Consider the following 16,030-nt stretch of genomic DNA (forward strand, 5'->3'; position numbering starts at 1 on the left):
GCTCACACACCGGGTCGGATTCTGCAGCAGAGGCGGGGGCGTCACACTCAGAACCAGAACCACCAGAACTCTCCGTGAGAACCCTCCGGTACCGGACTTTTAAAAGTACTGCCTCCTTAAAACAGGTTGTTTATTTATTGTGAGCACCGTTTTGATTGACTTGCACGGAGAGTTTCTTATGCACTTTGTTGCCGGACAAAGGAGAACAGCACCGAGCAGGTCATTACTGTAGATAGGGTCCGGATCGCATGTTTAAATCGTGCACTTCTGAATTTAACAGGCAGATTTCCGCTGTATGAGTGGCTCTGGGTTTATTTGTTGTTATAGCTGCAGGGGTGCGAGTACATCTCTGTAGAGAACCCACAGCTTGCCCGGAATAGAGAACGATTCCCCGCAGCATCGATCTCAGCCTACTTCTCCCTCAGCTCCACCGATCCGGTTATATTTTTACTTCACTCCGGGGCAAATATGATGCGAACGCCCAAAGGCGTTTCTCCGGCAGCGGCGGGTCGTCCCGCGGTGGGTCTGCCCTGCTCCCAGCACAAGATGAAGGTCTTCTCCAGCGGAGCAGCAGTGAAGGCCGAGTTCTTCAGCACCGGACTGTCCAGCCCGCCGATGAGCACGGTGCCGGTGGGATACTTCACCCAGATCTGCAACACGGCCCTGGCCGAACAAAGAGCCCACAGCCTGTACTCAACCCCCCACGGACCAGAGGCTAAACCCATCAGATCATCCTCCGGGCGGCTGCCGGTGAGGAATCAAACACACACTCCACCACAGCTGTGCATTTACACAAACGCACACTCCACCACTGCTGTGCATTTACACAAACACACACTTCACCACTGAGATGCATTTACACACACTTCACCACTGCGATGCATTTACACACACAAAAACACTCGTTACCACTGCGATGCATTTACACAAACACACAATCTACCACTGGGCTCCATTTACACACTCACACTCTTTATTATGGAATGATCGCTTCAGTGTCATGAGCGTGCGTGTGTGTGGGGGGGTGTTGGAATAATTCTTGATTTCCATTGGTATGCATGCTTTGGCAACATTCAACAATGTGCTGACGCGACAAGACACAGAGATGCCACTGTGGCTGCTGCTGAACGTGTATGATTGTGTCTCAGTGTGTGTGTGTCCCTAGTTCGCCTTTTGCCTGCCATTTAAAGTTGTGTGACATGTTCTCCCGCAGTCCAGCTGTAGCTGCACACAAGACCAGACGCTGTGAGATATGGGGCTTTTTTTGGGAGGGGGGGAGGAGGAGGTGGGGGGGGGGGGGGGGGGGGGTTGTGTAGTGTTTGGCGGCCCTTCTCTAGTGAAAAGGACAGGGCCCCCCTCCACAGCAGGAGAGGCAGCAGGGCCACACAATTAGACAATGCTGCGGTGGGTAGGGGGGGGGGGGGGGGGGGTGAACAAGCTGGTGACACTAATGTAAAGCACAGAACTTTACACTAATTTCTATTCTGTGACTCGTGTGGGCAGCTGGGAATCGCCTGATGTTCCCGAGTCGTCCCTCTCGCTCTTGTTGGGACGGCTTCTTTTTGTCCACTCTTCATGACAGCTGCTGCGACTGCACCTGTCGCTGAGGCAATGCAGCACCTGTGGAACCTGTTTATATTACTGTAGGAGGGAGGTGAAGGTCAGAGGTCACAACTGGACAACTGCCTCTCGAGCACTGATGTGTGTGTGTCTGCTCAGGTGGAAAGAACTCGGCCGCTTTTTAATCACGTCATTATCACTTGTGGCTTTTCCCGTCTCTCCTGTTGTTACTGGTGCAGTTATGACGTATGTGAAGAAAAACACGCTTCTAACCAGTGAGCCTGTTTGGTCACTGTAGGACGGAGGTTATTTACCCTGAGACAGGATGTGTGTGTATGCTCGGGGGGGGAAGAAGACTTAAATATATGTGAGCTGTTTATATTTATATATATATATATATATATATATATATATATATATATATATATTCAAACCTGTCTCTCCTGTTACCGGGGCAATTACGACCTAAGGCGGGGGTGAAATAAGCTGCTACCAATTGTCCTTCCTCATCCATGAGCATGCTTTGCATCTGAGTCACGACAAGTGGATCTTCATGGACCGGTGGGTCGAAGAGAACAGCTCCTAGCAACTGAAGTTATTGTTTGCAATAATTGCCTCATCCACGGTGAAGACAAATTCTACCGTAAAAGTGTGTCCCCCCCACCCCCGTGTTTTGACAGTATGCTTCCTCTTCCTGAGGGATTATTTGAAAAGCTTGATGATCTGAGATGATTGGATCACACCCGGCAAACGCGTTAGTGTCTCCACACCTGCTGTTGTTTGTTGTATCGGGTCTCTCTCTCCTTTCTGACCCGTCCCTGCTGTCTCTAAGATTTACAAGAATCGCAGTGAAGCCAAAGACGTCGGGGGTTAGAGTGGGTGCAGGGTCTCCAAATCTCGTGTTGTTAACCTCCGGCCCTCGGCCCAGCAAGAGGATTAGTTGGATGTAAGTAAAGTGAGAAATAGGCGGCCCCCTGGCTTATCGTGTGCCAAGGTGAACTGAATTACGATTCAGGGGCCTGCAGCCTGAGTATTCGTGGATTTATACGTGACATCCAAATTCTCCCCTTTTAATCCATGTGCTGTCCGACTAATGCAGAGCGTCATGGACGTGGCCTGAGCAGGGTTTATAATGCAGATGAAGATGTTGACAAGTTGCAGATAAGAAGCCAGAGTGCTGAGTGTGTTTTCATACTGATAACTGGGTTGGTCCATTCGTCCCCTCCACCGTGCGTTCAGTAGATACATGAGTGAGTTTGTGGGTTTGTCGTGATCCCTTTATCGGAGGCCTGGTTCAACTAGCGGGTCACTGAAATGAAAGTTTGACTGGGATGAGAACGAGGGAAATTACAAAGCTGGTTTCAAAAGTTTCATAGTTGTGAAACTTCCTCAGAAGATTTCAGTAAATGAGGTTATTTCACTAGTTTTTCAGAGGGAAAATAGTATAAACATTCAATATAGTTAAGACAAATTGTTATGAGTAGATAATCCACTTAAACTTTTTATTCTTCATCAAAATGCCAGCATACAACTAGACCTATGCTATATATTATGTTGACCTACATATATTTTTAAACAATGTTCAAACCAGAGAAATTCCCAGTTTTCTTAAAGCTATCTTTCTGTGTTTGATTATCTCATATCCTCTTTAACTGAGGCTTTAACAAAATTAAAACACACTGCTAGCCAGTTAGCCCTTCTGCTGTTGTTTCCTTCCACTGTTTGTATTGGTCACCCGTAATGGATCAAGATTAATAACTGTCATTTTCCTGCATTAAATTAATAAAACTCTAATACGTGACAACTCCAGTGATCCCATGCTTCTTAACTACTTCATCAACCTAGGTTGTTTTATTATATGATGGAAGAGAAAACAAACTGACTATTGACAGCTAACATGCTAAATAAATTAGATATATAGGATATACACTGATTAGCCAGAGTTGGTTTTAACTTGTGTGTGTGTGGTTGCTGACACAGCAGATTAAGCTCCTGCTCAATCACGGGTCTTATGTTTACAGGAAGTGTTGCCGCTTCATGTGCATCTCACTTCCTTCAGCTTAAACAACATAATAACCACTGTCTTTCAGTTTACACTTTACCACAGGATGCTCGGCTCAAACAAACAACACACGCCTATACAACAGTCATGTGTGTCCCCAGAAGTAATCCTTCCTCTTGCTAAAGGGCATGGGAGGATGTCCTTATGAGACAAATTGTGATTTTAGGACAATATGAATTTTTTTACTATAAAAGCTTCCTCATGGGACACGCTCTTTTGAAAACCCTCAAGAAAAATGTTGGACTTGGGCTGAAGAGATGAAACCTTTCCTTATAACCTTACCTAGCTGTAGTAAAAAAAAGCAATGTAACATTGGTCGCTATGTGAGTATTAACTAGCTTGTGTAAACAGTCGATAGTTGTGATTGTTACCCCTCACCTTGATAGTGATGTAAATGTGTTACAGGCCTCGGGTCTCCCTCCAAAGTCCAGGGAAGCTGCTTCTGTCTCCGATTGGTCCTCCTACATCAAACTATTCCTCAATGCTCGGTGGGACTCCAGCATTCCTATGTAGCGTTTTACGACGGTCAAATACCAGATTTGAAAGCAGATGTCGGCCATCGGCATAATGTCGGCTACCACAAAACAATGTCACACTTATTCCCTGCTCATGTCACATGCATGTTCCCAGATTTTCATGGAATGTCATGGAAACATTCTGCGAAACTGCATTAATATCAGCTTCATGAATTACTCCTTCTTCCCTTTGGTAGTGACACACAACTCTTCTGTGCTGTTTAGTTTACCTCTTTTAAACCAAGATTAGTGGGTAAATGCAGCTTTTTAAAACTCTTATAAAGCCGATTTTATTAATTCCCATTGCAGACAAAAGCCAGAGGTGAGTGGGTTTTTCCACCAGTGGAAAAGAGGCTTTATTCCTTCCAGTGGTCTCTTGAATCCTCATCAATCCAATCTTTTAAATTGTATTTGTATATTAAACATTCGGAAAGCACAATTTGTCTCATAGGGCTTAACAAGGTGTGACATCCTCTGTCCTTAACCCTCAACAAAAGTAAAGAGGAGTGCTTCTGGTTCCATTCCTCTTGGACCACATGTAGTGAGCCTCCATTCAGATTGATGCCACCTGCATGTGACATTGGCCACGTTGCCAACTGTATGCAATCAAACACAACTCTGTCTCTATTCCATGTCATTCCCCCTTTTTTTTCCCCCTGCCTCGGGCCAAAGCATAATGTCCACAGCAGTAGGAGTTTAACATTTCAAAGCAGCCCAACTACCCCCCACCCCACCTCTCTACCATCCACCCAAATGGGCAGATCCGCCCTTCAGTTGTCTCCTCTTGCGGGACACATTGACGATCTCATAGGCAATTCAGCCATTGTTTGTCTTTTGACTAGCCATGGGTGTGGTGGTGAAGGGATTTGTTCACGGAGGAGTGGATACTTGCAGGCGTACTGTAACTTGCCCTCGGCTGGGCTGGAATCTGAGTCCCACGCACCGGCAGCTCAACGGACGAGGTTTGTTGGGTTTGCAGATGGGGCCTGGCGGCAGAGGTCCTCCACGTGACTCGTTGACTTTGTGAAAACCTCCACAGTTGACTTTTCACCACGATGGCAGGAATCAGCCAAAGAATGTGCAACAGACAGGGTGTAGCTGGGAAGGCAGGCAGGGTGAGCTTGTAGCAAGCTCGAGGGGAGTAGCTGGGAGCTTTTGAGATAAAGTTCTGAGTTAGCAGCAGGGCAGTTGACTCTGGCCTTTCCGGTTTTCTTCTCACAGCAGCTGGCCTCAAGAGTGATTTCTGCAACATATCAACTAGGGTTCAGATTGAAATTGAGGAACATGCTACGATATCCAGTTTTCTGACAAAGGCTTCATCCACTACACTCTGCTATGAAGATTTACAGGTCCACACTACTACTACTACGCTTTTGAGCCACCAAAATGGTGAAATTCAGAAATGCTACATTGTTTTAGTCTGGACAGGCAAGTCCACTTGACCTGCGGGTAAAGTCTACATACTTTATACTAGGAGGCCAGGTGGAGATAGTTTCGCTGATAAACCGCAGCCTTGGACATTTGCGTTCAAACATGCACCTCTTCCTCCTCCGAAGGGGAGTTCAGTGCATACCTGAAAGCAGCTTAAGAGACGTGTTTTGTGTAATGAAACCTGCCTGTGTACTCAGCCACATACTACCGATTTTAACTAGGCCAACCCTGTCCCCTTGAATTCGATCATGCTGCATCAAATTTCACACACCATTAGAAATCAGGTCCCTTAATAAGCCAGATTTATTAATTTACCCCTGGGGAAATACTGAAAGTCAATCTCACAAAGTTGAAGAAAGTCCCCCCCCCCCCCCCCCCCCCCCAGCCGACCCAAGCCTTTTGTTAATCCGTCCAGTATTTTTTGCATAATCTTGAATTCAACCAAACAAACCAACAACACAAACTAGATAAAGCAGTGTTTGCCTAACACGGTTGACTCAACGGTGAAATCCCTCATGCAAAAAGGGAGCATCCAAGCCCCCGCCTGAGCCCATACAGCTGCAGGGTGAAACCGTTGGTTCCCTCTTATGACGTGTCAGCGTTGCCTGTGGCCCGTGACTTATAATGCGTAAGACCCAAACAGCCTGAAAACAAAGACACGGATCAGCTCGATCTCTACGTCTTGTGGTTATTTTATGTGAAGTTTGCAGAATTATCGTAAGGGAGGCTTTGAGACACCGAGCAGTGAAGAGAAAACCACACAGATCCTCTCTCTGTGTGTCAACGACAGCTGTCACTGCTTGCAGACCCTCCAACCAGTATCTGATTCCTCTGTTTTTTGACAGCCAAGACCCTGGCCAACAAAGACACAACTTTTTCTAATCCCACAAAAAACCTGAACAAGCGCTTACAGCTGCCATTTGGTTACAGGTAGGGGTCCATGTCCTTGAAGTGTCTGTGTATATGGCTGCCTGAATGCATTGGTCATTAAAAGCCTCCCCGCCAACAGCACGTGCTGTGTTGCTCCAGATGTCGCCAGTCAACAGGTGGACGTGTCAGCGAGCAAGCTGGGACAATGGCGGCCTTTCTTACCCCCCCACCCTCGCACAGGCACATCCACACATGTTGCGCTCAATTTGCCACTTTTCCCTTCTCTGTAGAATAGCCCTAAACCTGTTAGCCAAAGCGGCTCACTGGCGTCTTACGGCACGGCACAGTGACACAAAAAAAAAGGGATTAATGTTGTGTTTGCCAAGAGACACGGAGGAGAAGGTAAGGTCCCCGAGCCAGATGCTGCACATTACCCGAAATTAGGTTTTGTGTGGGCGCCCTGCATAAAGAGGGGAATGACCACTGATGAACCGAAACCTCTGTTACGCACACCGTGAGCCTGTGCTGCCATTACTTGGGTCTCTGGCAGGAATTCGGCACGTCAGGAGGTCGTGACTCTGCACAAGAAGTCACATTTCAGACAGTTGGTCATTTCGTCATTCTGTCAGGGGGCCTGTGTTCTTGTGACTTTCACTTTTGCCATGAAGAAGAATGGCCGCAGGAAGATATATAGTTTATTATGGGGCCCAAAGTTCATGTGGATATTTGTCAGATTGAAACTGAATGCATGATGCATTAAAGAATTTGTGTGGTTGTGTGTGTGCGGCTGCTTGTGTAGATGTGGAGAGCTTGTGTGTGTTTAGTCGTAGGAGAAAGGGGACGTGGGGAGGCTTTGAAGGGGGAGGAGAGGTCATTGAGTGATTCCAGGGATTTCCTGGCGTTTTGCAGGCAGTGAGTCGAGAGAGCGAGCTGATCCCCCCCACCCTCCTTCCCCGTCTACAACACACACGCACCCAACCACCCACACACACACACACACACACACAGGAGATCGGGCCCTCTTGAAGTGCTTGGGAAAGTGTGAGGGGGGGTGCTTTGTTTCTGCACTTGAGGGCCATTGTCACATTTACGACATAGCACTTTTCAGCAACCCCCCCCCCCCCCCCTATTTAGAATTTTTCACCAACATTGATGGCCTGGACTTGCCCTGCGCATTTTTTAGCAACTTAACTTTGATCTGCCATTGTGTAAAGTCTGTGACATTTGTTAAGTCGCTAGGACGACAGATCGTTCCAGTAAACCTCAGACCGGGAAGGAAGTCAAATGAGGAACATTATTCACACTTTGCATGTTTTGTTTTTGGGTTTACTAAATGGTAACATCTTAGTAAGAACATAAACCATCTTTGCTTTTAAATGCTCCAGTTCTTTATAATTAATAAAGTAAGTTTTTCTGCTCTCTAGGCTAAAAGGAAGCTGGATCTCGAGGACCCTCTTTACCTCCCAGAGTTCCGCACGCCAAAAGGCAAAGGCAGCATCACAGCCAGGATACCAAGTCCAAGAAGTGAGTACACAAGGGAGGAGTGGTGTCTCATTTGTGTCTCATTGGATCAGTTATACACAAAGAACTGTCCAACTTCTCTCGATCCACATATTGAAACAGTATCCAAATGCATAAAATATGGCATATTGCAAGTTACTAACTAGTATTGCTGACAATGGCCAACCTGGCTCTGGTTAATATATGTTTAACTTAGGGTATCTTAAAAAGTCTTTACTCCAAAATCCAATTTTTGGGACAAAAAAAGTCCGAAATGCATTTTGACAAGTCTTAAACATTAATTGGATTATTAATTAGGAAGTTATTAAGTTATTAGCCTGTAAATACCCTCTGAAAAACAGAGCACCTTCACTACAGGCTTAATATCTCTACTGGTTCGTCTCCTAATGTGCCTTTTGTTTGCGTCTCAGCTCCAAAGTCTCCAGGGGAGCGGACAAGGTACGACACCTCCCTGGGCCTGCTCACCAAGAAGTTTGTGGGTCTGATCGCGGAGTCTCCTGATGGAGTTCTTGACCTGAACTGGGCCACCGAGGTTCTGGAGGTCCAGAAGAGACGCATCTATGACATCACCAACGTCCTGGAGGGAGTGCAGCTGATCAGAAAGAAATCAAAGAATAACATCCAGTGGCTGTGAGTAGAAATAAATCAGCAGAGATTTAGTGTTCGCAGTCGGGTAAACATCTGGAGTTGAAGCTGATAAGAGACATGTAGAGATAATGGACAGAAATTAAAATGCATTTACTTTCTGTATTCTGATTGGTTCTATTAATATTTCAGTCAATGTCAACATTTTATAAATATTTTAAATAGTTGAATCAACAACTCTGAAAAATAAAACTACAGTTCACAGTTGTATGTATTCCTGCTCACACGTAGCTTACCAGCCCCCTGGTGGCTTTAACTAGACACTGCAACATAGAGTCTCCACCATGTGGAATACTTACTGCCCATTACACTGTCTGGCCCTTGTTTTCGAGATGATATGACAGCGACGTCACTTATTTTAATGCAATCACATCCTCACTGGTTTCAGTTTTTTTGTCTCTTTATATGCCGTATGCTGGGATTGACTCTGTCTCTCCCCCCCCCCCATGTTCCTACAAAGAATAAGCAGTATAGATAATGTGGATGTGAACTGTGTGATGTTTCAGGGTTGGAGACGTGTTTGAAGGCGGTGCAGGCGGAGGAGAGAAGGCGTGTGCCCTGAGGAAAGAGCTGGGCGACCTGGAGAGGGCGGAGCGGTCTCTGGACGAGCTCATCCAGTCCAGCACCACGCAGCTCAAACAGCTCACTGAATACAAAGAGAATCAAAGATATCCTTCACATGCATTTTTGTGTTTTACTATATTGATATTGCAACTCGTCTGTGTTTGCGTATACATGCAAATATCCACTTGATACCTGCTGCTGCTACTGTTGATACCCTTGACCCCACGCGGCACGCTAGGCTACGTGACGTACCAGGACATCCGCTCCATCGGCAGTCTCCGAGACCAGACGGTCATCGCTGTCAAGGCCCCGGCCGAGACCAAGCTGGAGGTGCCAGACGCAGCAGGGGTGAGAGAGCGTCTTTGTTTGAATTTGACACTGTGTTCCTGTTTCCTCCGTCTCGCCTGTTTAAGGCTACAGCCACACTTTTAAAGTCTTAGTCTTAATATAGAAACGATCTCTGTCAAGACAGGCGTTCTAGTCCAGTATCGGAATTAATCGCTGCCCATACTGAAACATGAAGACTCATGCATTCATGGCGTGTGCGTGCCGGTGTAAAACGGGAAGCAGTTGGTTGCTTATGTACAGATAATGCAACAAATAAGAAACATAAGCAGGGCAGGGTTTTCTATTTTTGGACCTACAGAAAGGTTAGTTTATGCCCGTCAGCACCACAGATAGAGAACAGCTTCATGTTCTCCAATCCTCTGGAGAAGTCTGGACACCAGTTGATGACGTAGCATCAGTGATTTAAAAATGAAATGTAGTTGTGTGAATGGAGCCTTTATAGACCACTGCTCTCCCATGTACATTTTTATCATGTGTCAATATTGCTTTCAGACGGAGGTTAAATCTTTCGACAAATTAGTTTGTCAAAGAAACAGTAACTAGTGACTGACAGTACTCTGTGTCTGTGTCCCTCTCTCCCCACAGCAGGAGTCATTACAGATCTACTTAAAGAGTAAAAACGGCCCCATCGAAGTCTACCTGTGTCCGGAGGAGGGTCTCGAAGATGCCAGCCCCGTTAAGAGCCTTGTCACGCCCAAGGAGGAGTTTCCCCCCCCGCTCGGTCCTCCAGCTGCCACACCGATGGCACAAACATGTTACAGCATCAAGGAGGAGCCTGTTGAATGTAAGATTACATTGATTGTTAGATACATGCTGTGCTGTGGATTCAGACTTAACAACAAACTGCTTTATTTTAGGTGTACATTTATAAGCGCGTGCTTTAAAGATTCAAATAAAATGTTATCATCTTGCCAAATGCACTTATTTAATTTATTGCAGAGGATATAAAGATCAATGTCAATGCATTAGCCAAAGTTCAAATATATACTGTGCAGAATCTTTAACACACTTTTTTTTATCTGTACATAAGCAGAAATAGCAAAGTTACTAAGAACTATTCCATTCAGTCAAACCCTTATTTATATAGCAAAATAAAAAATATTAAAAAAGATCAGGGTAAATCAACAAAATAAACGAAAAAAGATAAAAAGCTATAGTTAGAAATAAAAAATGAAATCGCAAGGGGGAAGTTTTGAAAAGTTTTGAACTAGTGGTGGAAGTTAAAGCAACAATCCGGAGGTTTATGTTGTGTTTCTTAAACTGGAATCTCTCCTCTTCTCTGCCCTCTCCTGAAAACAGCCCACCTGTCGACAGCTGCAGTTCCCGCCGCCCTCTCGGCTTCAGCCTCCACATCCGCTCTGCTGGACGTGGAGAGGCTGTTGGGTTTGCCCCCCAGCCTGCTGCAGATCACAGAGGACCAGCTCCCCGGCACCTCGTTCGCCCCAGATCCCAACACGCCCTTTGTCAGCTTCTCGCCCCCCTTGGACCACGACGATTACCTCTGGAGCCTGGACGATGGCGAGGGAGTGTCTGATTTCTTTGACACCTACGACCTCGGGGATCTGCTGAAGAGCTGAGGTATCACTGAAGGAAGGGGGTGAAAGTAATGTAGGCAGAGGAGGGGGGGGGGGGGGATATTTAATCGAAAATGCCTTCTCAAAGTAGGAAATATTACACTATGAAGCCATCTCTCTTTTTTGCCATGCCTGTTTTAATGTCAGTGATTCCAAAGGGTGATATAAACCCTATGTTAATGTTAATTAAGTAAAAATCCCAATTGTACATATTGTTGTAAAAAATCTCTCAGTCGGGGAGACTGAGATTGGCACTGATGTGTGTGCGTGTGTGCGTGAGTGTGGGTGTTTGTGTGTGTCATCTCCGACTTAAAGAAACACTGTTTAAAAAGCAGGGACTTTTTCACATTGTGCTGCAAAGATAAAACATTTGTAGTCTCACACAAATCTGTGAGTTACTATGCATCTTACCAGCAAAAGATCTGGTAGAGGTTTGGGTGCCAAGCCGGTGTTTACAGTGTGACAACTCAGGAAAATGTGCTTTTTCTTCCTTGTTTCCAAAGTCTAATGATTGTGCCACTCTTTGGCCCATAGGGGGCAGCCTTGTATAAAGTCAGCTTTAACCGCCGTGCAGCTTTTTCACAGGATTCAATCAAAGTGGATGAGAGTAAGCTAAAGCCACCAGGAAACCTCACACAGGGTCCTCGGTCAACGTGAATCACATAAAACTGTGAATGACATGATCCACCGGGCGTCTACAGCTCCAATGCACTGTCACGTGAAATCTGAGCGTAGATATTAGACGAGCAGCTGATTTGAAATGTAGGCTCTTCGACGGCCTCTAGGTTTTTGGCAGGCCTTGTTACCTGTTTGGTGTTCGCATCGTGTGCCAAACCACACAGGCTGTGGAGGCCAGCTCTGGACTCGGAGCCAGAGATTGTGAGCGATGAATCGGTGCTAATCACGCTCTCACATCGTAGGTTCGGCAGCATTGTTTAAAATCCAGTTGCTCCTGTGAAAATATTTTAACCGATGCGTGTTTTTTTATGAAGTGGTGTCAAACTACTGTTGTATTTCTGAGGAAATATCCCAAAAGAATGAAATGCAGCATCTGTGTTGCAGATGTGATGGAAAGTTCGTTAATTTATGTAATTAAGGTTGAATTAGATTCGTCTCCATTTGTTCTGAAATGGAGTTAGTTGATTGAATAGAAGCAGAGACCATGAGGAATTTAACTGTTTGGATTTCAGGCCTTCACCCCCCCCCCCCCCCCATGTGTTTTGGTGCAGCCCCCTTTTAAATAGCGCACCAGAACTCAAGAGCAGCTGTGACTTTTACCTGTTAAAGAAATTTGAATTGATGCATTTTTGGCTTTCCCTCTATGTCGCAGAGATAAGCTAACTGTCCTGTCCTAACGAAACTTGAAAAACGTGTGCGTGTGTATTTGATGGTTTGGGAAGCGGGTGTTTACAGTGTGTTTCGTGTGTGTGGTTTTACAAATGTAGCTTAGAGAATGTAAATTCAGAATTTGTAGGTTTCTTTTCAATGAAGATTATTTTTCTGGTATTTGTACATAAGTTCTTTTTGTATTTATACCTATTTTTTTCCTGAATTTGTATTTGGGTGTTGATACTGGCCTTTCTGCAGAGGCCACGACTGTTTTTGTGAGACATGCAGCACTTAATATTTTTGTAATATTGTGTGGTCTGTTTGAAATAATTAAAAATTGAAGCCATGGTTTACACCTTGAATTGTGCCCTGTTTTTATTTCGATCACTTCTTAAGTCAAGAACCAGTAAGTTTCTGTTGTAATTTAGCAAAAAACAAAACTGTAGTGGTTCTATCCTCACATCAATAAATGGCAGAAATATTTATCTTCCAATCCAGTTTGACCTTACCCTAAAAATCAATATTAATCAATATTAAGGCCTAAGTGAATCACACTGGCCCAGATGAAAATATGTTTCTGTGTAAAAGCAGCGAGGGAACGACCACTGAAGACACTGATCTAATAAGAATTGACTTTCCCTCAGGAGGGAGAATGCGTTGACACGAAGAGCGACAAGGACACGGAGAGAGTCATTAACTCGTTCGGACAAGTGGACAAAAGACCGCTATCATTCTTTGTGAGTCGGTTGCTTTGGAAGCAAGCTCACAAAGGGCAGCGGTCACACACAGGGTCAAGGTTCAGGGGGTCGCCGGGGGAGTGGGTGTCAACGGAGGACATGTTGAAGGAAATAAAGCACCGGTCAATATAAAGAAAATGTGTGAGTAGGTTTGCATGTCTGCTTTTAAATGATTTAAATCGGTTTCATGAAATACAAGGTGAAGGTGAAGGTGTCGGGTTTGATGACCTTTGGTAATAATAATAAAACATTTGATTTATATCGCCATTTGAACAATGCTCAAAGACATAGTTTAAAAAGAAAAGAAATGAAATGTAAATATCCTTAAAATATAAAATACACAAGTCACACAAAATTATAAAGTATGTCATAACACATTATATAAAATGTCAGAGATTAAATTATAAAAATTACAAATAGTATTCCATCTAAGAAATTCTACAACACACTTCATATTCACATATTCAAATATAAAATACACCTAGTAATATCCCATGCTTTCATAGTACTGCCATACAAGCCAGTAGCCAATCAGATTTGCCTTTAGCTTCCCCACACCCTCAAGATCGTCCTGTATCATTGATTACAAAAGACAGTACGGACGAGATGCATTTTTTCATAATTTCTTGGAGCTGATTTCTCTTTACTGTTTGGTAAGTCCTTCATTCAAATATTTTAAACGTTCAGCCCTGATTTCAAATATTGTCAATGGGCTGTTTAGTGAGAAAAAGAGACACTTCAGCTTTTTCTGGTGAAATAAACTCCTCCTGGTCCTCTGCACCAGTTCTACATGCAAACTCTGAACAACATCAGGTGTGTATTAGCCTTAAGTGTCTATAAACAGTTGTTGCGCACAACGGCTCATGTGTTGAACATGATGTTGTAAAACTGGAATACCAGACGTGCACACACACGCGGACACACACACACACGCAGCCTGTGACTGGGTGCTTTTTTAAGTCTGTCTAAACAACAGAGCACCTCAGTCCTGTTTCATCACACCTTCAGACCAACTGCTGTGACAACAACAAACTGAGGTCAGAACATTGCATGTCACCGCAGCACACAGAGAGCTCCTACAGCTTTTAATAAGGGTGGAAACGATTTGGTGACAATAGCTGGTGTGTTTAAGGCCACACGCAGACTCGTTAACAAGCACAGAATGTCTTAAGCTGATGAGCATAATATTTTCTTATTGATGTCTGAACAGACAGTGTTTGCACAAATCGATGCACTTCTTTTATTCGTCTAGGAGGTTCAGAAGCTTCTTTTATGTGCTGTCAGTAGATATTGATAGATTCAGCAAGAAGGAGGATTAGTTCCAGGAAAATATGACTTTAAACTGACTGTGACTCCTGAGTAATGTCGCATTTATTATGGACGATGAATCACAAACAAGTTTGACTGTCCCCAGTCTGGAAAAGGTTTAGTTGCTATACCAACCGTGTTGACGCGCTGTGGGAGATGTCTGTCTCGGGGTGGGGTTGATGGGCAGGTATGTTGTCAGCTCAGAACAAGCAAGCAGCCAAATGTGCTTACGCAGCAGTTTTGGGATGTAACAAAGTACATTCACTGAAATTACTGTACTCAAGAACATCTTTCATGTATTTGTACTTTACTCTTATAGACTTATTTGGGGTATTTTTTACTTTAACGCCTGGATTTACATGTAACATTCTGCTTTAACATTTACACTACTACATTAAATATAGGTTTTGAAATTGATAATAAATATTAAATTAAAAACGTTAACATTACAGACTACTTTTTAAAGTGTTTTGGAGCTTAATGTGGTTGCAGCTTTAACATAGACGCCTACATACGACACGTATCAGCGAATATCTGTACTTTCTGCTCCTCTTCTTTGCTTACTTTACAAGGTGTTGTGGCACAAGTTCACATTGTTTTTTTATGTCTGTTAATAACATATCAACAGGGGGAAGGGATTTGTTCCAATGAGAGCAGGTGGGTAACTTTAGAGCCCGCCTCCAGCAGCACAGGTGAAGAAGAAACATAAAAACATCATCTGCAGCATTATTTTATTATAATGTCAGAGTCTGGATTATTCCAGTATTAAACAGAACGTATAGTAGGTAAATATGATGTAGTAAGCAAATAGGCTAAACTCAGCAAGTACTTCTCTTTTAATAATTTAAATATATTTAAAGGCAGCAATTTACTTACTTTTACTCAATTTGAAAAGTTGATGTGGTACTTGTACCTTTACCTGAGTACATGCCTGACTGTCTATTTGTACTTGTATTAGAGTCAAAGTAGGATGTACCTCCTCGACCACTGCATGCAGGACACAGGTCTGACTCTGCTCTGTCAACGAGTCAGGGTTGAAGTATTTTTCTAAAGCACAAGCTGTCAATAAAATGTCATAGTTCCTTTTGACATCACAGGTGTTTCCCAGGAAGTATCCTTGGTGCAGTGGTGCAGGCTCCTGGGGTCACTGGTTTCCTATAGAGGCTCTAACCTGAGACACTTCATATGCCTATTCCAGTGGGAACAATAAATCAAACCCCCTCTCTCTATCTCTTCTTCTCCCTCCAGTCCTCCCATTTTCAGTCATCCATGTCGACCAGGAGAGGGGGGGGGGGGGGGGCTGTTACGGTAAGCCAGGGCCTCATGGCTTGACAAGGGTAGTAAATTGATAGGAGAACTAGTGGAGCTGAGTCAACATGCAGAGTGGCGAGGGAGAGGAGGGAAGCATTTTTTTTGAGAGCGGACCCCGTGCTACTGGTCTGTGCTGCTGGGAAGCAGCAAGGAAATCCTGGCAGCCTAATCTTTACTGGAAGCTGTCGGTGTGTGCGTCAGAAGAGAGACGGTGCATTCGGTGCAAACCTCATTTCTACCGAGAGCCAAAAAACT

At 44.4% G+C, this 16,030-nt stretch overlaps 1 protein-coding gene across 1 annotated transcript; it reads left to right on the plus strand.

Moving 5' to 3' along the window:
* On the plus strand, positions 1-12,781 carry e2f2 (E2F transcription factor 2). The gene is made up of 7 exons (XM_062396488.1): positions 1-750; positions 7,863-7,962; positions 8,370-8,589; positions 9,111-9,272; positions 9,402-9,516; positions 10,102-10,300; positions 10,816-12,781. The coding sequence occupies exons 1-7, from the start codon at positions 469-471 to the stop codon at positions 11,091-11,093; spliced, it is 1,356 nt and encodes a 451-aa protein (XP_062252472.1). The 5' UTR covers positions 1-468; the 3' UTR covers positions 11,094-12,781.
* The last annotated feature ends 3,249 nt before the right edge of the window (positions 12,782-16,030 follow it).

This window comes from Platichthys flesus, chromosome 10 (assembly GCF_949316205.1).
Source record: "Platichthys flesus chromosome 10, fPlaFle2.1, whole genome shotgun sequence".
In the NCBI taxonomy this organism is placed as follows: Eukaryota; Metazoa; Chordata; class Actinopteri; order Pleuronectiformes; family Pleuronectidae; genus Platichthys; species Platichthys flesus.

Bases quoted from the DNA above. Each gene is read 5' to 3' on its own strand.
- e2f2 (XM_062396488.1), top strand. From the start codon at position 469: ATGATGCGAACGCCCAAAGGCGTTTCTCCGGCAGCGGCGGGTCGTCCC. The intron at 751-7,862 runs GTGAGGAATCAA...TCTGCTCTCTAG, and splicing joins CATCCTCCGGGCGGCTGCCG to GCTAAAAGGAAGCTGGATCT. The intron at 10,301-10,815 runs GTAAGATTACAT...TCCTGAAAACAG, and splicing joins CAAGGAGGAGCCTGTTGAAT to CCCACCTGTCGACAGCTGCA.